This window comes from Schistocerca gregaria, chromosome 1 (assembly GCF_023897955.1).
Source record: "Schistocerca gregaria isolate iqSchGreg1 chromosome 1, iqSchGreg1.2, whole genome shotgun sequence".
NCBI classification, from domain to species: Eukaryota; Metazoa; Arthropoda; class Insecta; order Orthoptera; family Acrididae; genus Schistocerca; species Schistocerca gregaria.
Genome location: NC_064920.1, coordinates 804,238,087 through 804,265,039, shown reverse-complemented (window position 1 = coordinate 804,265,039; position 26,953 = coordinate 804,238,087). Strand labels below are relative to the sequence as shown.

General features: G+C 43.0%; 1 protein-coding gene across 1 annotated transcript in view; it reads left to right on the top strand.

Moving 5' to 3' along the window:
* Positions 1-26,953, top strand: part of LOC126270294 (beta-1,3-glucan-binding protein-like) — a 273,194-nt gene that overhangs the window by 224,450 nt on the left and 21,791 nt on the right. The window contains exons 3-4 of the mRNA XM_049974060.1: positions 7,660-7,787; positions 15,591-15,786. Coding sequence (XP_049830017.1) covers positions 7,660-7,787; positions 15,591-15,786 — 324 coding nt within the window. The remainder of the gene's footprint in view (positions 1-7,659; positions 7,788-15,590; positions 15,787-26,953) is intronic.

The following is a 26,953-nucleotide window of genomic DNA, read 5'->3' as shown; positions in this document are numbered from 1 at the left end:
AAATTTCACAGGTCGAGAATTTGCGTTACAAATGTGTAGAAACAAAATCCTGTATATATAACAGTGACCAAAAATTTTCGTCGACACTGTGGTACATTCACGCATTTACACACATTTCATAACTCTTAAAGTACGATTCTTGGTTTCCAACATCCTTTTTCACAAGTCAGATTCCTTAACCACTACTCATTGTTCCTTACTGTATTACACATATACATATTCGTCGACACTTCTTCAATATTTCATCATAATAAATACGTAGTATAATCAAATAACTCATATATCATCACCTTATTGATCATAAACATACCGCAACAGCATAATACACATAGTCATCGTAATAATAACATCATAACACCTCAGTCAACTCTCAAAATCGTTGTAGCTTCCTCCAGTAATTTCAAAACCTAAAAAAATTCTCTGCTTATGTAAAAAGTGTCATCTGCCTCAAACGTACTTTAAAAATCATGATCCCATACGAAATACATCATTCAAAGCTCTCATAGTATCACAATGGTTCCGAAAAAATATGAACATTTCACAAAGTACAGACAAAATACAATTTCACAAGTGTGAAATTATCCAACTGTGTAAATACGTAAACATCTGTCACTGATGTAGTATAATAAATGTTTGTTTCTCTCAGTTAAATGAACAGATAGCTGTGTAATTTATGTGTTAGAGAAATATGGTACCGATGTGTAAAATTGTGTAAGCAAATACCATATTAGCTAGGGCTCCTTGTGCTTGCCATACACATGGTACACAAAGTAAGCGTGTACCACCCTGAGGATTAATGTAATTATATCCTCAGGTGTTACAGATTACAGCAATGGAATGAAATGTATCACGGAAAACCTTTGTATCATTGTACTTCAAATATATTTAAAAATAAATGTTTTAAGTACAAAATTAATCACTCAAACACATGTACTATAGCGCTAAACTGTGCGTCTTGTTGTAAGATAATCTCTGTGGAGGTGTCGTAGTTATCGTCCTCTGAAAGCTAGGTTCTGCAGAAGTCAATGTACTTACCTCATGATAAACAAAAGTGAAATGCTTTGCGTATAGATATCGTAGTTACTACGCTTATTGCCGTGATGAAGTAAGTACTGCACTGTAACGTATTGTTGTGCTACAGAAAAGGCTGTCTCATTGTAGCTATACCACAAAGTTACTACTAAAACATGTTTTCCTTTCCAGAAGAATTCAGAAAAACTGTGCAGATATGAAACAGATACACCGCAAAAGCACAATGTAAATTGTGTCACACATTAGTAGCTTCGTGATATAATCGTGTAGCTATCAAAGAAACCAAATGCTAAGTCATCTTTAATCTCACAGAAAGTACTTCAAATAAAGAATGTCTTTTCAATTAAACCAAAATGTTGCATTAAAACCTCATTAACAGTATATGTTTTAAGTATGTAAGTCTTATAGTCGTTACGTAATCGTGCAACTAACAAGCAAGAATGTACAAATAACAACATTGTGTCGTCTGTTCACTATAACAATGCATTTGTAATTTCTGTTTAAAAATGTTCCCTAGGTTCTAGACTGGATAGTTAACTTCAAAACATTGTTACATGTTAACAGTTTCTCAGTGTGAGAAAGCATACTAGAAATGTGAAGTGAAATGTTTTATGGCAAAGACAAAGTTAAAAAGCAGATTATATTTCAATAAACGGTTTTACATGTGAAATGTGGTTTAAACCTTTACTCTTCCTAGTACGCGGAGTTTCAACTTGAACGCAATTATCATCCGGTATACGTCGGTAAAGAATACTGGAATTTTTCTCAAGGTTAGCGTCTATGTTATTTTTCTCTGAGCCAGCCGGAGCACGCAGCTGCCTGCGGTGCGAGTCATTGTCTGTCTCTTTGTTGGCGCGCGCCGTTATTGGGATTAGGAGACCTAACTTCTACAAATTCACTTAGTCGAGAGGGCCCTGCTCTGTTTCAATCCCGCCAGTTCTGATGCAATTCAGGTCTGTCGTTACGATCATATCGTCTGTAGTCATGTCTGTAGATTCCATAGTATCTTTCAGTCACGCGGTGGAGAATTTCTCCCTGAATTATCACTGCACGGTGGACTGTTGCGTCTGAAGTTATTCTGTCTCCCGTGATAATAATAATTATGGTTGCCATATTGTCTGTTTCTCTGATTGTCTCTGTTATAGTCATTACCGCGGAGAGGTGATCTTTCCCCGTAATTAGTACTACTCTGCCAACGGTTGTCATACGGTTGGTGTCTGTTTTGGTCACGATTTACGTTGTACGAATAGCCTTGTCGTGTATTACTTCTGTTATCGCGGAATTGTGACATGTGTGACCTGTAATTGTTGTGCTCCTGTTTTCGCGTTCCGCCATTGTCAGTGTCAATTTCCAGTTCTTGTAACAGTCCCTGAAAAGCTTCAATGTCGTCTTTGCATCGTCCTGCTAAAATAATCTGTTGTAAATGTTCAGGTAATTTGATTAAGCAAATGCGGATGAGTTCTGAGGGGCTGTATGGGTTTGAAAGATATTGATTCTTATGTAACATATCTTCAAAATATTTCACAAGACTGGAAAATTCAGATTGTTCAAAATGTTTCATCATAATGATGCTATGTTTTACTCGGTCTTGTGTAGCTTGAGACCAATATGCTAAGAGGAAGGCATGATAAAATTCTCCTTCACTGTGACAATCGTGAATGACCGATCGCATTCTTACAGCTGGTTCATTCCCTAAGTAGCCACACATAAATTCTAATCGGTGCTCTAATGACCAGTTGGGGGGGGGGGGGGGGAAACAAGGAAATAATTGATGAAGCCATGCTTGTGGATGAATGTCGTTGTCAGAATTCTTAAATGTTTTGAATTACGTGTAGTAATGAACAGCTTGTAGTCAAAATCATCATGTCGGCGAGTCGCATGTCGGTCATTGTTACGTCGGCGGTTCCATCTCAAAATTCGGTGTACCTTGCCAATTTCTTTCATAATTTCGAAGTGTCCTGTGTTATTATTTTGTGGTTGTTCTGTATTTCTATGTCCCTCTTCCTGTACTGGAGCGCTAGTGTCCTCTGAAATATGTAATGCTTGTATTACTTGAGCCAACTGATCTTGTACTTCCCGCATTTCTCTTTTGTACTGTGTGTTGATTTGATTTTGATTCTGTTTGAATTTTCTAATTTGTTCATACTCTTCAGTGTCAGTGAAGGCTACAGGTTTTGTGTCATTCAGATCATCATCTACCTTTGTAGATAAGTTAGTAAACTGATCTGAAAGTTCAGCTACTTTATCCGATAGTGAAATTATTTCCTCTGTGTGTTTTTCTGAACCAAGTTTCAGAGTGTATTTGTGTTGAAATCGTATCTACTGTGTCCTTTAAGTTTTCCTGAGTTTTTGCAAGTTGCGTAACCGAATCGGTAGATGCAACTGAGTCAATTTTAGCTTGCCAAGTCTCATGATTTTCATGAACAATAGTTTGCAGTTCTTTTATGGCTGCTTCGTGATTCTGTAATGCATTTTCATGCCGCGAAAAAAATTGGTTGAAAATGGTCACAAATTTGTGTCTTTACGTCATTACAGACTTTTTGACATTTCGATTCAATGTTATGTAACTCATTAGTTAAATCTTCACTTGTTTGTTCAAGCGTGGTGTCTAACTTTTGAAGCTTTTGTTCCATTGTGTCTAACTTTTGAAGATTTTGTTCCATTATGTCTAACTTTTGAAGCTTTTGCTGTGTTTGTCTCTGATTTTGTTCCATTGTGTCTAACGTTTGAAGATTTTGTTCCATTGTGTCTAACTTTTGAAGCCTTTGTTCCGTTTGTTGCATTAATTGTAATAACAATGCACTGGTGTCTGAAACATGTTCCTCAGTGCTATTCGGCAATGCATTTGAACCGTCAATATTCGAGTTTGAAAAACAGAAAATGTGTCTTGACTTATTTGAGAAAACGGTGAGGACGCAAAACCTGAATCTACAGTATTTGCAAGATTGTGTCCTCTCATTTCGGAATCCTGAAGCGAGCTGTTGCCGACCGATCGATGGATAATGCTTCCCTGTTCACTATTTGTTTCACTGCCTACACCATTATTTGCAACCCGCTCCATTTCCCTATGCACAATTACCAAATTACTACTTTGAACATTAGTTAATTCATTACATGGTGGCGCTAACACACTGCTTTCGTCTTCACTGTCATTTCTCAGTTTACTTTGGAGCCTAGTATTACGTTTTTCACATGCCATTATTGTCACAATATTTTACACGATAATACAGAAAAGCAAAATTTGAAGAGCAAAAATAAGAAAACACATTAACATAGCACTGAAAATAATATCTAGTTAATTGCAAGAGAAAGCTGCGAAATACTTAGTGCAAAACTACATGCATGCCACAACTGTTTTACTGTACAACAATGAAAGACTGCAACTACAGAGGAAATTCTCTCTACAATTACGCGCTAGCAATAAACAAAGGCTACACTGACTACACAAACTACAAAAAAAAATCAGAAGATTCCAGTGAGGTATCCTCGGCTAAGGGTCGACATATGAAACGTCCCCTTAGGAAAATTATACATGACTCTGCTTAAACTGACACACAATATTTTTAGCGCAACGCAATCTGACTTTCAAAATTCCCTACAAAAGAATGGCCCTGACTAACATTAACCTATACGTTTCACATATCACTTACCTCACAAAAATCTTGGTTACTCCAACTACTGCAATACAGCGAGCACCACTACTGCAAACTAAATAAAAGATTCAAACTACGGAAGGCACTAACTACTGATAGGTATAGTTAGCAAATGAAAGATTTTAATAGAGAACAAACAATGTATTTACCTTAATAATCATAAAATATATAGCAGTTCATGACATCCATTCTTACAAATTTCAAAACTCCGCCATCTCTCTCCCCACGTCCACCACTGATGGCGGCTCACCTCCAACTGCCCAACGCTACGCGCTGTTAGCATCCAGCTGCCGCTGCCCAACACTACAATGGCAGACAACAATGCAAACCAGCCATAGACGGAACACGGCACAGCCAGTGATTTTCATACAGAGCGCTACGTGGCGGCGGCGTTACCAATAAAAAAACCTAAACAGCCTACTTACAACTTCATGTCGTCTCATTTTTGAGACGTCTGTGTTCCTTTTTGCCTGCTTCATTTACTGCATTTTTATATTTTCTCCTTTCATCAATTAAATTCAATATTTCTTCTGTTACCCAAGGATTTCTACTAACCCTCGTCTTTTTACCTACTTGATCCTCTGCTGTCTTCACTACTTCATCCCTCAAAGCTACCCATTCTTCTTCTACTGTATTTCTTTCCCCCATTCCTGTCAATTGCTCCCTTATGCTCTCCCTGAAACTCTGTACAACCTCTGGTTCTTTTAGTTTATCCGTGTCTCATCTCCTTAAATTACCACCCTTTTGTAGTTTCTTCAGTTTTAATCTACAGGTCATAACCAATAGATTGTGGCCAGAGTCCACATCTGCCCCTGGAAATGTCTTACAATTTAAAACCTGGTTCCTAAATCTCTGTCTTACCATTATATAATCAATCTGAAACCTTTCCATACCCTCAGGCGTCTTCCATGTATACAGCCTTCTTTTATGATTCTTGAACCAAGTGTTACCAATGATTAAGTTGTGCTCTGTGCAAAATTCTACGAGGTGGCTTCCTCTTTCATTTCTTTGCCCCAGTCCATATTCACCTACTACGTTTCCTTCTCTCCCTTTTCCTACTACCGAATTCCAGTCACCCATGACTATTAAATTTTCGTCACCCTTTACTATATGGATAATTTCTTTTATTTGATCATACATTTCTTCAATTTCTTAGTCATCTGCAGAGCTACTTGGCATATATACTTGTACTACTGTAGTAGGTGTGGGCTTCGTATCTATCTTGGCCACAATAATGCGTTCACTATGCTGTTTGTAGTAGCGTACCCACATTACGATTTTCCTATTCATTATTAAACCTACTCCTGCATTATCTCTATTTGATTTTGTGTTTATAACCCTATAGTCACCTGACCAGAAGTCTTGTTCCTCCTGCCGCCGAACTTCACTAATTCCCACTATATCTAACTTTAACATATCCATTTCCCTTTTTAAATTTTCTAACCTACCTGCCCGATTAAGGGATCTGACATTCCACGCTCCGATCCCTAGAACGCCAGTTATCTTTCTCCTGATAATGACATCCTCTTGAGTAGTCCCCGCCCGGAGATCCGAATGGGGGACTATTTTACCTCCGGAATATTTTACCCAAGAGGACGCCATCATCATTTAATCATACAGTAAAGCTGCATGCCCTCGGGAAAAATTACGGCCGTAGTTTCCCCTTGCTTTCAGCCGTTCGCAGTACCAGCACAGCAAGACCGTTTTGGTTAATGTTACAAGGCCAGATCAGTCAATCATCCAGACTGTTGCCCGTGCAACTACTGAAAAGGCTGCTGCCCCTCTTCAGGAACCACACGTTTGTCTGGCCTCTCAACAGATACCCCTCCGTTGTGGTTGAACCTACGGTACGGCTATCTGTACCGCTGAGGCACGCAAGCCTCTCCACCAACGGCAAGGTCCATGGTCCAATGGGGGGGAGGTCGTCCCTATGTTGGGGAACTAAGTGCAACAGGCATGGAACTCCATGTGACGTCCAGCACACTATGAATGTACGTTTTCAAGCTTGACTTCAACATTCTGGCGGTTTCATTGGTTATTAATTGTCAAGCATTTCACGTTTACAGTGGCTTATCGTGCACTTACATTAAACTGTGATCTTGCAATGTTAATCACTTATATATGTTGCCCAGACAAATGTATTCCCAAAATTTCTTTACTCTACATTAATTATTTCTTGGTACTGCAATTTTTTCCGTGAGTGTATAACACAGGAAGTCACTTGTTGTATACCTGTAGTATAGTCCGATCCAATTGCAGAAATTTCAAATTATTGTACTACGAACTGCGAAATAACCAGAAATATTTTGCCCGGTTATAACAAACAGTCCGCAAAAAGCATATCTGGACGATGATATTCCTACAAGCATGTTAAAACTGAACAAACAGTCCGCAAAAAGCATATCTGGACGATGATATTCCTACAAGCATGTTAAAACTGTTTCCTTGTAACTTCCTGGCAGATTAAAACTGTGTGCCGGACCGAGACTCGAAGTCAGGACCTTTGCCTTTCTGTGAAGTTTGAAGGTAGGAGACGAGATATTGGCAGAAGTGAAGCTGCGAGGACGGGGGATGAGTCGTGCATGGGTAGTTCAAATGGTAGAGCACTTGCCCGCGAAAGGCAACGGTCCCGAGTTCGAGTCTCGGTCCGGCACACAGTTTTAATGTGCCAGGAAGTTTGATATCAGCGCCCACTCCGCTGAAGAGTGAAAATCTCATTCTGTTTCTTTCCAGTTAAAAGAGCCTTGGGGTCTAAAAAGATCCCAGACAGCAAGTAAGGGTTGAAGCGATTGCTCCTGATAATGTTGGGTTGTCAGTACATATTCTGTCTGTCGGCCCGTGCCAGAAGCTACACCTAAGTTAATCTTTGCCACGCTTCCACGTCGCTGCCTTGAAAACGCGCTGGGTGGTTTAAATTTTGCTGTACCTGTGAACTTTGGCGGCGAGTGACGTGCTTGTGGTGGTGTGTGCGCAGGAAGGCCGGCAGCGACATCGTGACGCCGCTGCAGTCGGCGCGCATCCGCACCATCAAGTCCTTCTCCTTCCGCTACGGCCGCATCGAGGTGCGGGCCAAGATGCCCCGCGGAGACTGGCTCTGGCCCGGTGAGTAGCCTGTTGCTGCCGCACTGGCGCTGGCACCAGCTTCAAAGCCGCAACTAAAGTGACACCATTCGGTCGGCACTCGTGTCGAGACACACAGCCCAGCCGCTAAGAGTTACCACAGAGGAATGCCATTCGACTGCAACCTCGTGGCTGAATTTCGGAGCGCTACCGCTGTATCCGCTTTCTGTGTTGGTTAAACACCTGTCGACTGAGCAACGAATTAAAGTTTTTGGTGACAGTATAACTGGCAGCAGCTTTTACTAAAAAAATATGAAATTTTTGGAAGCATTATCAGCGATCTTGAAAATTGAAATTTAAAGGTTAAAAACAGTTTTGATCGCAACTTTTCATTTTTATTGGAGCGGTAGGTTTCGATTCTATTTAAGGCAGCATACTTTTAGCTGATCTTAAACCAAAGTAAACTTTATAGTTTGTATTTTATGACGAATAATCATTTATAATGATGTTACGGTGTAATTTAACTATAACGCACTTTCTAATCTACTTCTTGTGCTTACCTAATCATAGACGTCTTTTTCATTGGCTAGCAATGATGTCACACTCAGGACGGTGGGCGTGACCAAGCTTATTTAATAACCGTTCCCTCCTTGTTCCATTAGCAGTTATTCCAGTGTCGACGGTCGGCGCAACTTGCTGCACGGAGTCCACCCACCGTTCTGGGTATATTTCTTTATTATATATATATATATATATATATATATATATATATATATATATATATATATATATATATATATATATATATATATATACTTACTATTATAACGATCCCTCTATATCTAGTAATACGTTTTTTCAGGGACTGAAGATGGTTCTTAAATAGAATCGAAACCGGTCACTCCAAAAAAATTAAAAGGTTGCGATCAAGACAGTTTTTAATCTTTAAAAAGGAAATGTGAATATCCAGCCGCCAAGCGCACTGAGGTGACAATGTCATTGGATGGGGATATGTACATATACAGATGGCTGTAGCATCGCGTACACTAGGTATAAAAGGGCAGTACATTGCCGGAGCTGTCATTTGTACCCAGTTGATTCGTATGGAAAGGTTTCCACCGGCGCCAGTGGCCGAACGGTTCTGGAACCGCGTGACTGCTACGGTCGCTGGTTCCAATGCTGCCTCGGGCACAGATGTGTGTGATGTTCTTAGGTTAGTTACAGTTAAGTAGTTCTAAGTTGTAGGGGACTGATGACCTCAGAACTTTAAGTCCCATAGTGCTCAGAGCCATTTGGACCATTTTCGAAAAGGTTTCCGACGTGACTATGGCCGCAGACGTGAATTAACAGACTTTGGACGCGTAATGGTAGTTGGAGCTAGACTCGTGGGACATTCCATTTCTGAAATCGTTAGGGAACTCAGTATTCCGAAATCCACAGTGTCAAGTGTGTGCCGAGAACACCAAATTCCAGGCATTACGTCTCACCACGGACAACGTAGTGGCCGACGGACTTCGCTTAACGACAGAGAGCAGCAGCGTTTGCGTGTACTTCGTTGACCGGAACACGTTAAGGTTGAAAACGGTTATAAATATGCTATCTGTACTTTTGGGCTGATGGAAGTAGGTCTACTGGAAACTTGAATATTGGTTTTATGTAGACCTAGACACACAGCTAAGTGAAACTAAGGAGGGAGATAGAAATAGGATCTTTTCAGTTTTGCTAGGTCCATTTGCCACCTATTCCAACAGTCATTGCACATTTCTTAAATGGAATGTGTAACCTGTGGTACTTTTAAGAACAGAAACTTTGATGTGTGTATTGTCACAACTCAACGCAGAAACTAGCAACTGTTTTTCTTGTTACTAATAATTGCAGCGTTAGTGTGAGAGTGAGAACGCTATAGTTAAAAATAAATTCTTTGGATAAGCAACAATGACGTAAGAACAGAGACAGTGGCACACTGAAGGTAAGCAGGCAAGTTATTAGCTGTGTATGCATGGGGGTCTTACTATTGTTCTCCAATTTCCTTTCCCTGTTTCAGATTTATTTCATTCAAACCAAAATGACGGCTAGATTAGGCGCCAAGGATGAACCAGAATGGAGGTGTAGCCTATTATCTGGTCCACTAAAAGGACTTTGGAAAGAACGTTATGGTTCAGGTTCCCGACGATGACAAGGCCGTTAGAGTCAGAGCACGGCTTCAGATTGGAAGATGGATGGGGAAGGGCGTCAGCCGTGCCCTTTCATGGGAACCTTCCCTGCGTTTGCCTTCAGCAATTTCGGGAAACCACAGGAAACCTGAATCAGGATGGCCGAAGGTGATCTAGACTGGCATCCTCTCGTATACCAGTCCAGTGGGCTACCCACTGTATCATCTCACTCTTGAATGAAAATAGATTACTGCAGCTTATATGTGAACAATGTACTGTAAACATTTTTCAGACGGTTAACAACTAATGAAAGTACGTATCGTTACATCACGATGGGCAGTGCGAGAGCACATACTTCCAATGCGTTTATAACAGGGTGATAAGGTGTTTCTGCTGATGGGAACTATCGTGTTAGAAACTTTGATTTGGTGGTCGAAGACTGGTGTAATAATACGTACAACAGTCATTACCCCACACACTCTAGTTTTTGTATCATGCAGATGCTCGTGATATAGCTCATGAGGATTTTCAGAACTGCAACTTCGATATTACTAAGAGTTCACATAAGCCAATAAACGAAGCCTCGGATCATCACAAAAATTTAGCATTTTGGTACCAGCTTCTCCATCATGCAACCGAGCGAGGTGGCACAGTTGTGATAGCAGAATGGACTCGCATTCTGGAAGACAAAGGTCCATGTCCGCCTTTGGCCACACAGACATAAGGTTTCCATGGTTTCCTAAATCACTTCATACATGTACCAGGATGGTTCCTTTAACGGGGCACTGATGATTTCCTTCCCCCTCCTTAACAAAAAACAATTAGAAATTAGAGTTATATTAATACCTTCAGCTATTGACGGGCGTTGACATATATCAGCGGGGACAGGTGAAAATGTGTGCTCCGATCGGGACTCGAACCCGGGATCTCCTGCTTCCATGGCAGACGCTCTATCCATCTGAGCCACGGAGGGCACAGAGCATAGTGCGACTGCAGGGACTATCTCGCGCACGCCCCCCGTGAGACCCACATTTCCACCTTGTAGGTCTACACACTACACTCGTAGTGTCCCACCCCAACACACTCATTACTCGTGGAAGACATTCTTTCCAAGTCACGTAGCTGCGTACGAATACAGATTGAAACGATACATCGTGACGCTAGTGCACCAGCAGTTCAATTCCGATACTTTTGATCAATGTCGGTGCCGAAACTAGCTTTTGCTGTCTGTGCATGATGGAAGAAGGAAGGGAGAAAGATTGGGATTTAACGTCCCGTCGACGACCCGATCATTGGAGCTCGAGCTCGAATTGCTTTTATACTTATATGGATATGGTGTCTCTTCTTTCGGACATGCCAGAAAGAACTGACACCATATATATATATATATATATATATATATATATATATATATAGTTCTAGCAATACGGGCCATGACCTTCTTCTTCTGTGCGGATGCACAAAAAAAAAAAAAAAAAAAAAAGAACGGCTCTCAGCACTATGGGACTCAACTTCTGAGGTCATTAGTCCCCTAGAACTTAGAACTACTTAAACCTAACTAACCCAAGGACATCACACACAACCATGCCCGAGGCAGGATTCGAACCTGCGACCGCAGCGGTCACGCGGTTCCAGATTGTAGCGCCTAGAACCGCACGGCCAATCCGGCCGGCGCGGATGCACACATATGCCCCGAACTCTTATGGGACTTCGAAAGAATATCTTCCACCAGTAATGAGTGTGTTGGGGTGGGACACTACGAGTGTAGTGTGTAGACCTACAAGGTGGAAATGTGGGTCTCACGGGGGGCGTGCGCGAGATAGTCCCTGCAGTCGCACTATGCTCTGTGCCCTCCGTGGCTCAGATGGATAGAGCGTCTGCCATGGAAGCAGGAGATCCAGCGTTCGAGTCCAGGTCGGGGCGCCCATTTTCACCTGTCCCCTTTGATATATATCAATGCCCGTCAACAGCTGAATGTACACTCCTGGAAATTGAAATAAGAACACCGTGAATTCATTGTCCCAGGAAGGGGAAACTTTATTGACACATTCCTGGGGTCAGATACATCACCTGATCACACTGACAGAAACACAGGCACATAGACACAGGCAACAGAGCATGCACAATGTCGCCACTAGTACAGTGTATATCCACCTTTCGCAGCAATGCAGGCTCCTATTCTCCCATGGAGACGATCGTAGAGATGCTGGATGTAGTCCTGTGGAACGGCTTGCCATGCCATTTCCACCTGGCGCCTCAGTTGGACCAGCGTTCGTGCTGGACGTGCAGACCGCGTGAGACGACGCTTCATCCAGTCCCAAACATGCTCAATGGGGGACAGATCCGGAGATCTTGCTGGCCAGGGTCGTTGACTTACACCTTATAGAGCACGTTGGGTGGCACGGGATACATGCGGACGTGCATTGTCCTGTTGGAACAGCAAGTTCCCTTGCCGGTCTAGGAATGGTAGAACGATGGGTTCGATGACGGTTCGGATGTACCGTGCACTATTCAGTGTCCCCTCGACGATCACCAGAGGTGTACGGCCAGTGTAGGAGATCGCTCCCCACACCATGATGCCGGGTGTTGGCCCTGTGTGCCTCGGTCGTATGCAGTCCTGATTGTGGCGCTCACCTGCACGGCGCCAAACACGCATACGACCATCATTGGCACCAAGGCAGAAGCGACTCTCATCGCTGAAGACGACACGTCTCCATTCGTCCCTCCATTCACGCCTGTCGCGACACCACTGGAGGCGGGCTGCACGATGTTGGGGCGTGAGCGGAAGACGGCCTAACGGTGTGCGGGACCGTAGCCCAGCTTCATGGAGACGGTTGCGAATGGTCCTCGCCGATACCCCAGGAGCAACAGTGTCCCTAATTTGCTGGGAAGTGGCGGTGCGGTCCCCTACGGCACTGCGTAGGATCCTACGGTCTTGGCGTGCATCCGTGCGTCGCTGCGGTCCGGTCCCAGGTCGACGGGCACGTGCACCTTCCGCCGACCACTGGCGACAACATCGATGTACTGTGGAGACCTCACGCCCCACGTGTTGAGCAATTCGGCGGTACGTCCACCCGGCCTCCCGCATGTCCACTATACGCCCTCGCTCAAAGTCCGTCAACTGCACATATGGTTCACGTCCACGCTGTCGCGGCGTGCAACCAGTGTTAAAGACTGCGATGGAGCTCCGTATGCCACGGCAAACTGGCTGACACTGACGGCGGCGGTGCACAAATGCTGCGCAGTTAGCGTCATTCGACGGCCAACACCGCGGTTCCTGGTGTGTCCGCTGTGCCGTGCGTGTGATCATTGCTTGTACAGCCCTCTCGCAGTGTCCGGAGCAAGTATGGTGGGTCTGACACACCGGTGTCAATGTGTTCTTTTTTCCATATCCAGGAGTGTATTAATGTAATTCTAATTTCGTTCTAGACAGCTGCAGGTCATCAGTGGTGTCTGTACTTTCGGGCATGTCCGAAAGAAGAGACACCATATCCATATAAGTATAAAAGCAATTCGAGCTCGAGCTCCAATGATCGCATCGTCGACGGCACGTTAAATCCCAATCTTCCTTCCTCCCTTCTTCCATCATGCACAGACAGCAAAAGCCAGTTTCAGTACCGACATTGATCAAAAGTATCGGATTTGAACTGCTGGTGCACTAGCGTCACGTTGTATCGTTTCCCTCTGTGTTCATGCGTAGCTACGTGAGCAGATGCAACCGAGTCACGAGTCTGAAGTGCTAAGTGGCCATACGATGTTCCCTAATTTCTTTAAAGTGCGTTCGTAGCAAGTCGAGTCAGTCACGCTTGAAAGGAATACGCACCAGCAAGTTGTAATGTTGATGCATTAATTTGTTCTAAAAGCGGTGCTGATATTCAAGACAATAAAAGCGAGTTAAAAGCCGTGAGCTATCTGGGGAAGTTAATCTTGCATTACTGAGCAACTGTATCACCAGGTATCCAGTCTACCTTACCAAATTCTCAACCAGACTAACATTAATTATAATCGTTTAATAGTCATCTTACGACAACCGGTTATATATAAAATAATTCAGTTTATATTTGGACATTTATTGTAACATTGATCATTGTTCCTTTAAAATTTCACCATACTAAACTTGATTCTTAACTAAACTGGTGCCTTATTTAGAATTGTGAAAATGTGAGTTTGTAATCTTACGGAACACATCAAACATGGAGCCAAGATTGGGAGACTTCATACAACACTGCATTCATGAAATAACACACGAAGAATGTTGGAACATATGCAAGAGGAAATTAACCACAACCAACTGATTCAATTTTCACCCAAAGAAGTTACGTTCGTAGCGCAATCCTGTCCGTCATGAAATTACCACACACTGGTATACTAAATTCATACTAACTCTCTGTGAAATCTTCCCGAAAAGAAAAGCTCAAGGCTACTTTGATGATTACACTACATGCTTCACGTGGTCAACTTGGTTTACACAAAGAGTGTAATTCCACGATGATTTTGATAATCAAAATAAATTACATCGAAACATAAATTGCAAAAGAAAAACCTCGAACTGGTTACTATCGTCTTACTATTAACCTGATGGGTCAAACAATTGTATAAGCACGTGTTACTGGTCTGACAAAGTACACCCCACGTGGGTTGAACATAAAGGAAAGTTGCTATATTGAAAAATATTGTCAAGACGAGACGTTATAATCTCACACACATTCAGATTTAAGATTGATGATCTTAGTTAGAGTTACGGATCATCCACTCACAAAGTAGTGACAAAGCAACTACCAGAAGATATTAAGAACTTCACACTCGAACTTCACTCCGTTGCAATTTAAGATAAAATTAGATATATTAGATCTAAACCTGAAATAAAGTTGATTAAATTTTCATTTAGGCTTAGCCGGAGATCTTACCACTTCAGACGCTCGCCGCGGACCGACTGCCGTGGGCCCCAACCATGGGTGCTCCACAGATACAGACGGAAGTGACCAGAGAGGCAGCTTCCTATACCAACATGACAAGGGACGGATAGGGCCATACCAAGAATAGAAACCTCTTTGCTTCTAGAAAGCGTAGCTACCTCTTCCGACGTTGGTCCTACTGTTCTCTAGCAGACAGGCTTGTCTGCTACCATCAAGCATGCAAGTAGAAATACATTTGCTCATTCATCCTTTCACACAGAAGGGAAGGGGGATGACAGTATCTTATCATATACAGTATATAAAAGAAAGCGGATGTAGGTTCCCTATGAGACGGTGTGACTTGAATTACATATAAACTGTGTTTTAAAGTGTAGTAGTGTGACATATCGTTCTTGTTTATGTGTAAAACTTAAACGTTTCACTGCTCAGTCTCCTCCCAGATAGTAAGAAACACCACAGTAAATTTCGAAGTGGAATGTATGCCGTAAATGACAACAGTTTTAAGAAATTAACATGAAAGGAATCCAACAGAGACCTTTCAAAGTCCGAGAAAGGGGCCGGGAAGAGGTGGGGCGACTTGCCTATACGATATCGGGCCCTGCGCTATGCCGCATGCTCTGCTCGCGTCGTACTCGAGACAACATGTAGTATACAGTTACCCACCTGACAAGTGTCAAGTGTGTATAACCCGAGTATCGTACAACCAGTAGTCCGGCAGCAGGGTGGGAGCCGCACAGTGAAAGTGAAGTGTACGATATGCTTGTAATGTGCCGCAGCTATCTGGCTGAAGCCGGCGCGCAACGAGTACGGCGGGTGGCCGGCCTCCGGGGAGATCGACCTGGTGGAGTGCCGCAGCAACCGCAAGCTCACCACCGCCGCGGGCGCCTCCATGGGCGTCGACCACGTGGGCGCCACGCTGCACTTCGGGCCCAACTCTTCCTACAACGTCTGGAGGCAGACACACTGGATGGCGTCAGTATTATTCTCTTTTCTTCTCTCCTCTTTTTCCATATGTCTATATTTTTCTTCCAGGGAGCACACTGCAATGCATTCAATTACCTTACTTCGTGAACAAATATAGTATACTGTGGCCTATGTTTTCTGTCCATTCACTTGTAACCTTCCTCTTACTAACCGGCCTATCCTGCTTGCAATATAAAATATGACCGCGGATCGCATGTATGCCTAATGGATTTTTTCTATTTGTATATGGCTATCTTCCTCGAAGAAGTGATTCCCATAAGTAGAAGGAAAATGTACAGCAGACCCTTCTGATGGAAAGTCTACTAAAAATAAAGTAATTAAACAGAACATGGCTATAGTGTGAAAAATGGAAGTTATCTTGTGCATTCACTCACGAACAACACTGGACAGAAAAGGTGTATCACTGATCATGAATTCAAAAGTTACACTAATGGACGAAAAGGAAATAATTAACGGACGCCAGCCCAGTAGGGCAATTTACATCCAAAATCCTGTACAAGATGATTGTACAGAAAAACATGTACTATTAAAGACTGACGTGGCAGCTTAAGGTTGGCACTTTTTTTTAAATTTTTTTAATTTTTTACACTAATTTTAAGTGGGTATATAATCATTAAGAAAAATGAGAAGTCACTCTTACGTTATGTTTGGCATTAAATTTTGAAAAAGGCAATCGAGTAATGATTTGAAAATATGAAATCAAACTGTATGATAGTACTGAAACCTGTTACGTGAACAATGACTTTCAGTGACCTCAGCATAACGTCATCAAAGAAATTTAGTAAAAAAGCAACCACTTTTTACTTTGCCATTACTTATTTTGCAAATTGGATTTCATATTATTGTCTGAACAACTGAGTTTTTTTACTGACCTCAACAGAATTAAATACTAGAATACGTACCAAACCAAACAGCCATGTGCTCCAGGCTATATGTAAAATAAATAAAATTTCCGCACTCTTAATTTGTGCATTCCTTTAGATTTGGATTTTTTCCAGTGATTGATTCTCAAACTTTAAAAATGAAATTGATTTACTTTAGTCATATACTGAAGCCTCTGTCGTACAACAGTTAATTGAAAGTAGACTGGGGCTAAAATTCTTAAAAGAGAAATTATTCATTAATAAACTGGCTGTAACTATTCAATTTGTTTCTTATGACAGTCAGTTAGCATATTAGAAAAAAAAAGGAACAAGGATCCTGCTTGGTAACAATGTCTGGGGGCAATGAAGACACAATCACCCTGAGTTTAAGTGATCATTATTTAAATAAATCTTATCAATCAAATCACATTCAGTTGTGCTGCTGGGTTAGCCGTTAATACTTTCTACCAATGAACAGTCTTCTTCAGTGCTGCGAAAGCGTTAACACCACACTTCCGCACACTACAAGCACTGGAATCCGTCTCTCACTCTCTCTGCGCACTCTGTGCAAAAACTCCCAACCCAAAGATTTTACAACACATAAGTACAACTATTATCGTTGCTAGTCGATACAAATAACAATTCCTTTAGCTTTTTCCCAGAGCTTATAAGTTTCACAGTAAAACACAGATAAATACAATGAAACTGCAACAGACTACTACCTAAATGTACACATTCAGTGAAGCAATGCCCTTGATTATTAAAAGAAAGCATTTTAATTACAAATATGTACATATACTTGAGCAAAAAAATTTGTATCAGTAGCAGGTGCCATGCATCGTGCATTGTTGGTGTTACACACTCCTTCACTTGCATTTAATGTAAAGGTGATAACTATTACGGTTCAATTGTATTTGTGGAAGTTCTGGACAGTGTAACAAACTGGACTTTTTTCCAAGTTGAGTGTAGAAACAGCATCATTTTCAAGATTTCAGCGACCGAGAGTTAATGAGTGCATTCCATCATAGATGTTTCCGACTATAGTTCCGTAGCCTGATGAATTTCGTGGCTGAAGTCAATGTTCCGTCACCATCTACAGATGACGTCTTCAAAAAGGGTTGCAGGTTCTATGAAAGTTCGATTCACAACCTGACTTGCTACTGAGATGGGAAAGAAAATTTGCGTTTCTCGAAGAAATTTACTCAGCCACGGTACAATAGCCCGGAATATTTTGGTACTTGACACTTCCGGCAGAGAAAATTTACATTTTATAAGTACTTCATTATGGACTCTCAATGATCTCTTCCAACAGCGGCTTTTTTCTATTTTTAATTTCCTGGCCTTCGTTACCGTAAATCATGTTTTCATACTTCAGAAGTTGATAGAGACTTACTAAATTAGAAACAAGGTTAGCTATCCCTCTCTTTGAATATTTGACCGATATAATCAACAATTTAAAGATTGACGAAAGAGACTGTACTTGTTTAATGAATTAGAGAAGAAACGTGTTTGCTTTTGTGGCCTGTAAGCAATTAAAAGAACAGTATTTGTTTAGGACACCTTTTACTACTGGAATAGATGATATGAACTAAAACGTTTAATTTTATTTTAATGCATCGTCAGTTGTGACTGCAGAATTGTTCTTTCACCCTCAATTTTGTTGAAAGAGATAGAAAAAAGCTACTGTTCTTCGTGTTGCCTCTCCTTAGAAGCCTAACAACTTCTGTAGTGCCATATTTAAATTTGGTTTGCACAATTGTAACGTATTTTCAGCAGTACAACACCACCACAAACTTGCATGCTGTGTTATACAATGCTGGGAATGACGAAAGGGTCTTGGGGTACAAATATGTGCACTGCAAATATATGATATTCCAGATCACTGAAAGAGTTAACATGAAGCACAGGGACTTTCAGGTGACATTTAAAATAAATGAAATAATATATAACTTTGGTGAAACAATTTTAGTCGATGTTTGATTACTGTAGACCCAAGTATTGCTGGAACCAATCCGTCCTTTCAATCCACACTTTCAAACAACTCAGATTTCTCCAGCACATCTCTTCCACTCTACTTGCCACCTCTTTCTCATTTTCTTTTCCAAATCTTTCCAAACGCTTCTTCTACAAACCCTCGATACCGAGAAAGGTCTTCCCCAGACTCACTGTGGTGTTACTGGAGCTGGCTACTGCAGGTATCAGGTCAACGGTTGACTTCCCAGGTCTGAAGCCATGCTGTTCCTCTCTGTTTCGTCTTGAGTCTTGTTTGGATTCTGCTCTCCAGGATCTTTACATATACCTTAGCACAGTGTGGCATCAGTGTGACTCCCCTGTGGTTCCAAAATCCTTCCCACTCCCTTTCTGGAATATACGGTCAATTAGTGCCCTCATCCAATCTTCTGGAGTCTTCTTCTCATTCTACACCACCCTCATCACGCGATACAGCCACTGTTTCCCAATTTTCCCTGCTGCCTTCACAATTTCGACACTTACTTCGTCTACACATGGCGCCTTTCTTGCTTTCACGTTGTCCAGTGCCATCTTCCATTTCTTTCCATGTCAGGCCCTTTTACCACCAGAGTTTACTACTGTCACCTTTAGCCTATTCTCCTCAACTCGAAGTCTGTTCGGATTTAGCAAGTGCTCAAAGTATTCCTTCCACACTATCTTCAGTGTCTCTTTTTTATTAACCTTTTTGTCACTATTATCCATCATCGTTGTATCCTCTTTCAAAACTCTCCTCTTACTTTTGAACATTCTATGCATAAGGGGCGCTCGAAAAGAAACGAGCTGGAGGCATAATTACAGAAACCAGTACCTGTATGTTAGAAGTATTGACCCTTGCTGTTGAGACACTTGTCCCACTGTGACACAAGGCGGTGAATGGCTGTCTCATAAAATTCCCAGGGCTGTGATGTTAACCAGTTCCACATGTACAGCTGGACGTCGTCACCCAAGGTGAATCGTTTGCCCCTCAGAGCCTTTTTAAGGGGGCCAAAAAAGGCGTAATCACAGGGAGAGAGGTCCAGGCTGTATGGAGGGTGGCTGAGAATCTTCCGTTTGAATTTCTGCAGGAGTGTCACAACTATGTTGGCCGAAATAGACTTTTCATTGTCGTGGAGCAGAATGACCCCACGGGTGAGATTGCCTGGTCGTTTTGATTTGATCGCGTGGCGAAGGGTGGTCGAGGTTTGCGAGTAACGCTGGGCATTCGCTGTTGTCCCGTGTTGGAGGAAGTGAATCAGAAGGGGGCCATCTTGGTCAAAGAAAAACGTCAGCATAACCTTTCCTGCACTCGTGTGGATGGTCTTGGCTATTTTTGATGGTGGTGACCCTTAATGCTTCCATTGGAGACTTTGTCGTTTTGATTCTGGTTCGAAGTGATGACACCATGACTCATCTCGAGCCACCACTCGTACCAGGAACGCATTCCCTCCCCAAACATAGCGCTGTATATGAGCAAGACAGTGGGCCATTCGACATGCTTCCTGGTGTGGTTGAAGATCGTGGGGCACCCATTGAACACACACTTTGCGCATGTGCAGTCGTTCCTTCATGATGGTGTGAACACTTACGACGCTCGATCCGAGTCCGGTGGCTACTGCTTTCACTGTCACTCGGCGGTTCTGGGTAGTGAGTGCATCCAGCAGCTGGACGATGTCATCGGTAATGCATTGTGGTGCTCCAGACCGTGCATCATCGGCTAACGACACCCGCCTATCCCTGAAGCGCTTGTGCCCCACCTTACCCTTGCAAGAGACACGCAGCGTTCGGCGACAATTGTAACATTCGTCGATGAATCTCCATTCCTCCTACTCCTTCCCCTGTCAGAAAACGAACAACATCTGTTTGCTCTTCATTGACGCCTCCATGTCACTGTTTGTAACGCAACTGGCAGCGTTGGACGATTGATGCATGCTGCTGCTAGCTCTGTATAGTCACGTGACGTGCACGCATGCCCTCTAGCGACGGGTTGTGAACTTCCAAGCTCTGGTCGGAACCACATCCCAGTTACACACGCCACGATATTACCCTCCGGTCAGCAGTTTGCGCATTCCAGACTCCGGCTCGTTTCTTTTCGAACGCCCCTTATGGTATTTTCTTACTTCCTCTGCTATCTTCATCATCTTAGTCCATTCTTCCATCCACTTTCCTCTCTCCTCTGACACATTTCTCATTTACGTACTGTATTACTTGAAGACCATTCTGTATTAAAAAAAATGGTTCAAATGGCTCTGAGCACTATGGGACTTAACATCTGTGGTCATCTGTCCCCTAGAACTTAAAACTACTTAAACCTAACTAACCTAAGGACATCACACACATCCATGCCCGAGGCAGGATTCGAACCCTCGACCGTAGTGGTCTCGCGGGTCCAGACTGAAGCGCCCAGAACCGCATTGCTACACCGGCCGGCTGTATTCAACATTATTGACATGTAGATAGATTATAAACGATCTCAACAAAAGAGAACAAGTGGAGTTGAGGAAATATGATGTAGAAATCTGAGTTGTGTGAAATTGTGGATTGACAAGACGGATTGGTTCCATCAAACAAGTGGTGTGAAACAGGGCAGCGCCTAGTCACCTTCCCTCTTCATTGTGGTCTTGGATGAGATAATGACTAAGATGAGTGGAAAAACTGAAGAAGACAGGATGAAAGCAATGGTGTTTGATGATGATTTGATGATCTGGGGAAACAATGAGGAGGAGATTCAGGAACAGCTGGATGCTTCGGAACAAACTGTAAGACAGTATAGAATGAAATTTAATGCAAAGAAATGTGAGATCTTGATTACAAGTAGAATGAGAGATAGACCAACTAGGGGAGTAACGATTGGAAGTAAACATTTGAACAAAGTAGGAAGTGTCAAGTACTTGGGAAGTGTGGCAGAGGAAAATGGAAGAAATGAGAAAGAGACCAGTGAACGTGGCAGACAAGCGGAAGCATTCCTGCAGGGTGTTAAGAGCCTGGTTGGGAACAAAGACGTCCCTCAGAGAAGCAACGAATTAATATATAGAAGTTACTACATCCAGATACTGACCTATAGATCGAAAACATGGGTAATAAAGAAAAGAGGTGTAAGCAGATTACATGCATGTGGAATGAAGTTCCTCTGAAGCAGGATAGGAGTAACAAGTAGAGACAAGACGAGGAATGAAAAGGTACGAGAAATATTGAAAAAGGCAACCTTACAAAGCAAGATAGAAACATCAAAGTTTAGAAAGTACTGGCACTTACAGAGCTTGAAAAACAAAAGGATTTCTAAGGACATATACGAAAGAGAGATGTGAAGGAAATGACCAGGAGGGAGACCAAGGGAAAGATGGCTGAAAAATGTGAAAGGAAGTGTTGAAAAAAAAAAGGTGAGAACTGAACCAGAGTAAAGACAGATGGATGATTGGAAAATGGGACTAGATGTTGAGGCTTATGTTGCAAACAGATCCTACGTGGGGTTGGAAAGTGATCAAGATATTTAAGATGATGATTCGAGTAATATACAGCGAAACCACGATTTCCTTTAATCAAATTGTAACTGATAATATAAAATTTACAATGAGCACTAGTAATGGTCTTGTAGTTAGCGAAGCGAGTGGGCTGTAAAAAATGCGTATAACCAAATATTATTTGTTTGTTTGAAAACGTTGCTGTGATTCGTGAAGGATTATAGTCTTCAACGATGAGGTCCATTCGCAACTAAGATAAAATCTTGTTAAAGGAAGCATACTGATTTCTCTTCGAGAAATTGACATGAACACTAGAAAATATAAATCGGGATCATCGGACTTATTGTTATGTGATTTCCATGGGTCAGCAATTTCTGGAATATACAACCATATGCGAATTTAGACTTTCTCTATGAATCTAGATGATGAAATCTTCTCGGGTTATCAACCGAGTCAAGGTGTCGTTCTGAGGCAACGTTTCAATAAGTTTTCCACTTGTCATCTTCAGGCGACTGACAGACTCCGCCTTAACGACGACAAGTAGGAAACTTGTTGAAACGTTTCCGCAGAACGACGCCTTGACTCAGCTGATAACCCGAGGAGATTTCATTCTACACAAACATGTATGCTCGAATATCAGGTTTTAGTTTACGAATCCGTAGATTTATGGTTCGATTCCTCTGGGCCCTGACTTTTCTCTCTGGAAATGCTTTTGCAACTAACAAGGGGACTGCGCCTACTTGACTCCACCGATTTCGTCCAAATTTGAGGTATACGCGGGGTTTGGCCAGAAACGGAAGTTACAACAGCAGGACCTACAGAAAGCCAAGAGCTTAGAGAAAACTGCATTTCTTATGCGGGTCGGGTGCGACATCGGGCATTTATGTTAGCGTAGATTCCACGCAGCGGCTGGCGCAGCGTAAAGAGTACAGAACGGTGATCGGAGGGTAGTTGGATCGACTGCCTCTGGGGAAATATTTTTTTAAATTGCCATTTCGACTGCAAATAAACGGAAATAATGTTCAGTATTTTGCATTTCTTAGTATTTTCATAAAGAAAGACAAGTGAAAATTTACGATTGGAAATAAATTTCAGTAAGTGATTATAAGGTGTACACGAGAAGTTCGTGTATAAAATTAGATACTTTTATTATTTTACAGTTGATGAATTACAAGTGCTAGGTTGAATTCATAGTAAAAACAGGGAGATCAATAATTTCCTCGCCATCTTTCACACGTTACAATCGCCCCATATTGACAGTTACATGATTATCACGATTTTTTAAAAAATTCTGTAGGGAAATAAACCTTGATTTACAGTCGTAAGAAGTTCTCTCTCATCTCATAATTCGGCAGCGAATGTTGTGGTGGATGTCTGGTTGATGTGCAATGCACTGTATTTGACCCAGTCTTCTCTGTGTGTGATTTATTTTTCTCTTTCGAAGAGAAAAGAGCCGTTTTGTGGCTTTCTGATCAAATTCTTTACCTGACGATAAAAACAGACATCGCATGTTTGCGCTAGTGGAGTGCAATTGGGAGGAGTCTCTTTAATGCTGCTCGATGGCAAGCCTCCTTCACCTTGAAAAATCTCATCGTGTAACTGTGAATTTGTTTGTCTTCCTCAGGAGTCAATTACCAGAAGAAGTTTGTTCTGGAGTGCATGGGGCTACGTCACATAAGTCGTATATATATATATATATATATATATATATATATATATATATATATATATATATATATATATATATATATATATATATATATTCCTGGAAATGGAAAAAAGAACACATTGACACCGGTGTGTCAGACCCACCATACTTGCTCCGGACACTGCGAGAGGGCTGTACAAGCAATGATCACACGCACGGCACAGCGGACACACCAGGAACTGCGGTGTTGGCCGTCGAATGGCGCTAGCTGCGCAGCATTTGTGCACCGCCGCCGTCAGTGTCAGCCAGTTTGCCGTGGCATACGGAGCTCCATCGCAGTCTTTAACACTGGTAGCATACCGCGACAGCGTGGACGTGAACCGTATGTGCAGTTGACGGACTTTGAGCGAGGGCATATAATGGGTATGCGGGAGGCCGGGTGGACGTACCGCCGAATTGCTCAACACGTGGGGCGTGAGGTCTCCACAGTACATCGATGTTGTCGCCAGTGGTCGGCGGAAGGTGCACGTGCCCGTCGACCTGGGACCGGACCACACCGACGCACGGATGCACGCCAAGACCATAGGATCCTACGCAGTGCCGTAGGGGGCCGCACCGCCACTTCCCAGCAAATTAGGGACACTGTTGCTCCTGGGGTATCGGCGAGGACCATTCGCAACCGTCTCCATGAAGCTGGGCTACGGTCCAGCACACCGTTAGGCCATCTTCCGCTCACGCTCCAACATCGTGCAGCCCGCCTCCAGTGGTGTCGCGACAGGCGTGAATGGAGGGACGAATGGAGACGTGTCGTCTTCAGCAATGAGAGTCGCTTCTGCCTTGGTGCCAATGATGGTCGTATGCGTGTTTGGCGCTGTGTAGGTGAGCGCCACAATCAGGACTGCATACGACCGAGGCACACAGGGCCAACACCCGGCATCATGGTGTGGGGAGCGATCTCCTACACTGGCCGTACACCTTTGGTGATCGTCGAGGGGACACTGAATAGTGCACGGTACATCCGAACCGTCATCGAACCCATCGTTCTACCATTTCTAGACCGGCAAGGGAACTTGCTGTTCCAACAGGACAATGCACGTCCGCATGTATCCGGTGCCACCCAACGTGCTCTAGAAGGTGTAAGTCTACTACCCTGGCCAGCAAGATCTCCGGATCTGTCCCCCATTGAGCATGTTTGGGACTGGATGAAGCGTCGTCTCACGCGGTCTGCACGTCCAGCACGAACGCTGGTCCAACTGAGGCGCCAGGTGGAAATGGCATGGCAAGCCGTTCCACAGAACTACATCCAGCATCTCTACGATCGTCTCCATGGGAGAATAGGAGCCTGCATTGCTGCGAAAGGTGGATATACACTGTACTAGTGGCGACATTGTGCATGCTCTGTTGCCTGTGTCTATGTGCCTGTGGTTCTGTCAGTGTGATCATGTGATGTATCTGACCCCAGGAATGTGTCAATAAAGTTTCCCCTTCCTGGGACAATGAATTCACGGTGTTCTTATTTCAATTTCCAGGAGTGTACAACAGCGCACCTGCGATTTCTGGTGTTTCTACGCGACAAATCAGTTTATTTCTCTTTTCGACAATAGACTCACATTCCTAGAAAAACTGTATATGCTCCATAAATAGTTCTCCGTCGACCCGTACGTTTTATTACAGCTGCTAACGCCAGATGGAGGAGCACGTAACACTCCTCTAGCCATACATTGTGGTAGGAAAAGTAACATACTGTCAGACGCCCACGTCGATTCCTTTCATCTTTGATGCCACTGTTGTGGAATAGTAAATAGCATGTGAAAAGATTATTATTTGTAACCTACAGCATTTCAAGTGCCAGTGCTCGTTCTGAACACTATTTTTTTGCTTCATAAACACTGAAACTAAAGATATACATGTAATAGGTTACATACCATCTTTTGCGATTCCAACAAAAGTTTTGTTTACACTTTTCATTTAATTTCAGTGTATCTACAATGGTCAGTATAACGATTTGGTTTTTCTTACAAATCTCTCTTGTCAAGTTGGTAAACAGTTCTCATGTTTTACATTACTACTATTAAATAATATTATAGTAGAATTACGAGGGTAATCCCAAAAGTACAGAACTCTGTTTGTGTGGCATTTGGTGACACTGTTATGAAGAGCGCTTCACGCACAGTGTGTAAACATGCGCACGCCGCGCTGCGGCGCTGTCTTGGCTTGGCAGCCGTTGGGAATGGAGCTTCCGTTGGATGTTACCGCCAAGTGCGAATTGCGCGCAGTTATTAGGTTTTTGAACGCAAAAGGCACTGCGCCGATTGAAATCCCTCGACAATTGACCAAAGTGCATGGTGAGTCGTGCTATGGAAGTCAAAAATGTTCGTAAGTGGTGTAGAGAGTTTGCAGCTGGTCGGACCAAAATTCACGACGAACAAAGGAGCTGGAGACCGTCGGTTTCTGAGGAGACAGTGTTGAAGGTTGAGCAAAGCGTGCGTGAAGATCGGCGGATCACCCTGGATGATCTCTGCACGTTTGTTCCTGAGGTTCCCAGAAGCATTGCTAACAGAATTTTAACGGAAACATTGAACTACCGGAAGGTGTGCGCAAGATGGATGCCACACATACTTACTGAGGACCACATGCGGCAATGAGTTGATGCTTCCTGCACATTTCTTCACCGCCTTGCAGCCGAAAAGGACAACTTTCTGGACACAGTTGTCACGGGTGACGAAACCTGGGCATACCGCTTTTCAGCTGAGACCAAGCAACACTCACGCTAGTGGCGGCATCCTTCTTCGCCAAAGCCGCGGAAATTCAAACAAACAAGGTCTGCCGGTAAAGTCATGACAACCGGAAAGGAAAGGGGTATTGTTGGTCAACTTTATGCCCACTGGGATCACAGTTAACGCTGACAGGTACTGTAAGACTGAAAAAACTCAAACGGGCAATTCAGAATCGGAAGAGAGGAATGTTGAGCAAGGGCGTATACATTCTCCATGACAACGCTCGCCCACACATCGCTCCTGCAACAGTTTCAGTGGAACATAATCACCCACCCACCCTACAGTCCTACTTGGCGCCCAGTGACTATCACCTGTTCCCTAGGTTAAAAGAACATTTGGACAGAAAGCGATTCAGCTGCGACGACGAGGTGAAAGAAGAGGTTCATAACTTTCTGAACAGCATCGCGGCGAGCTGGTATG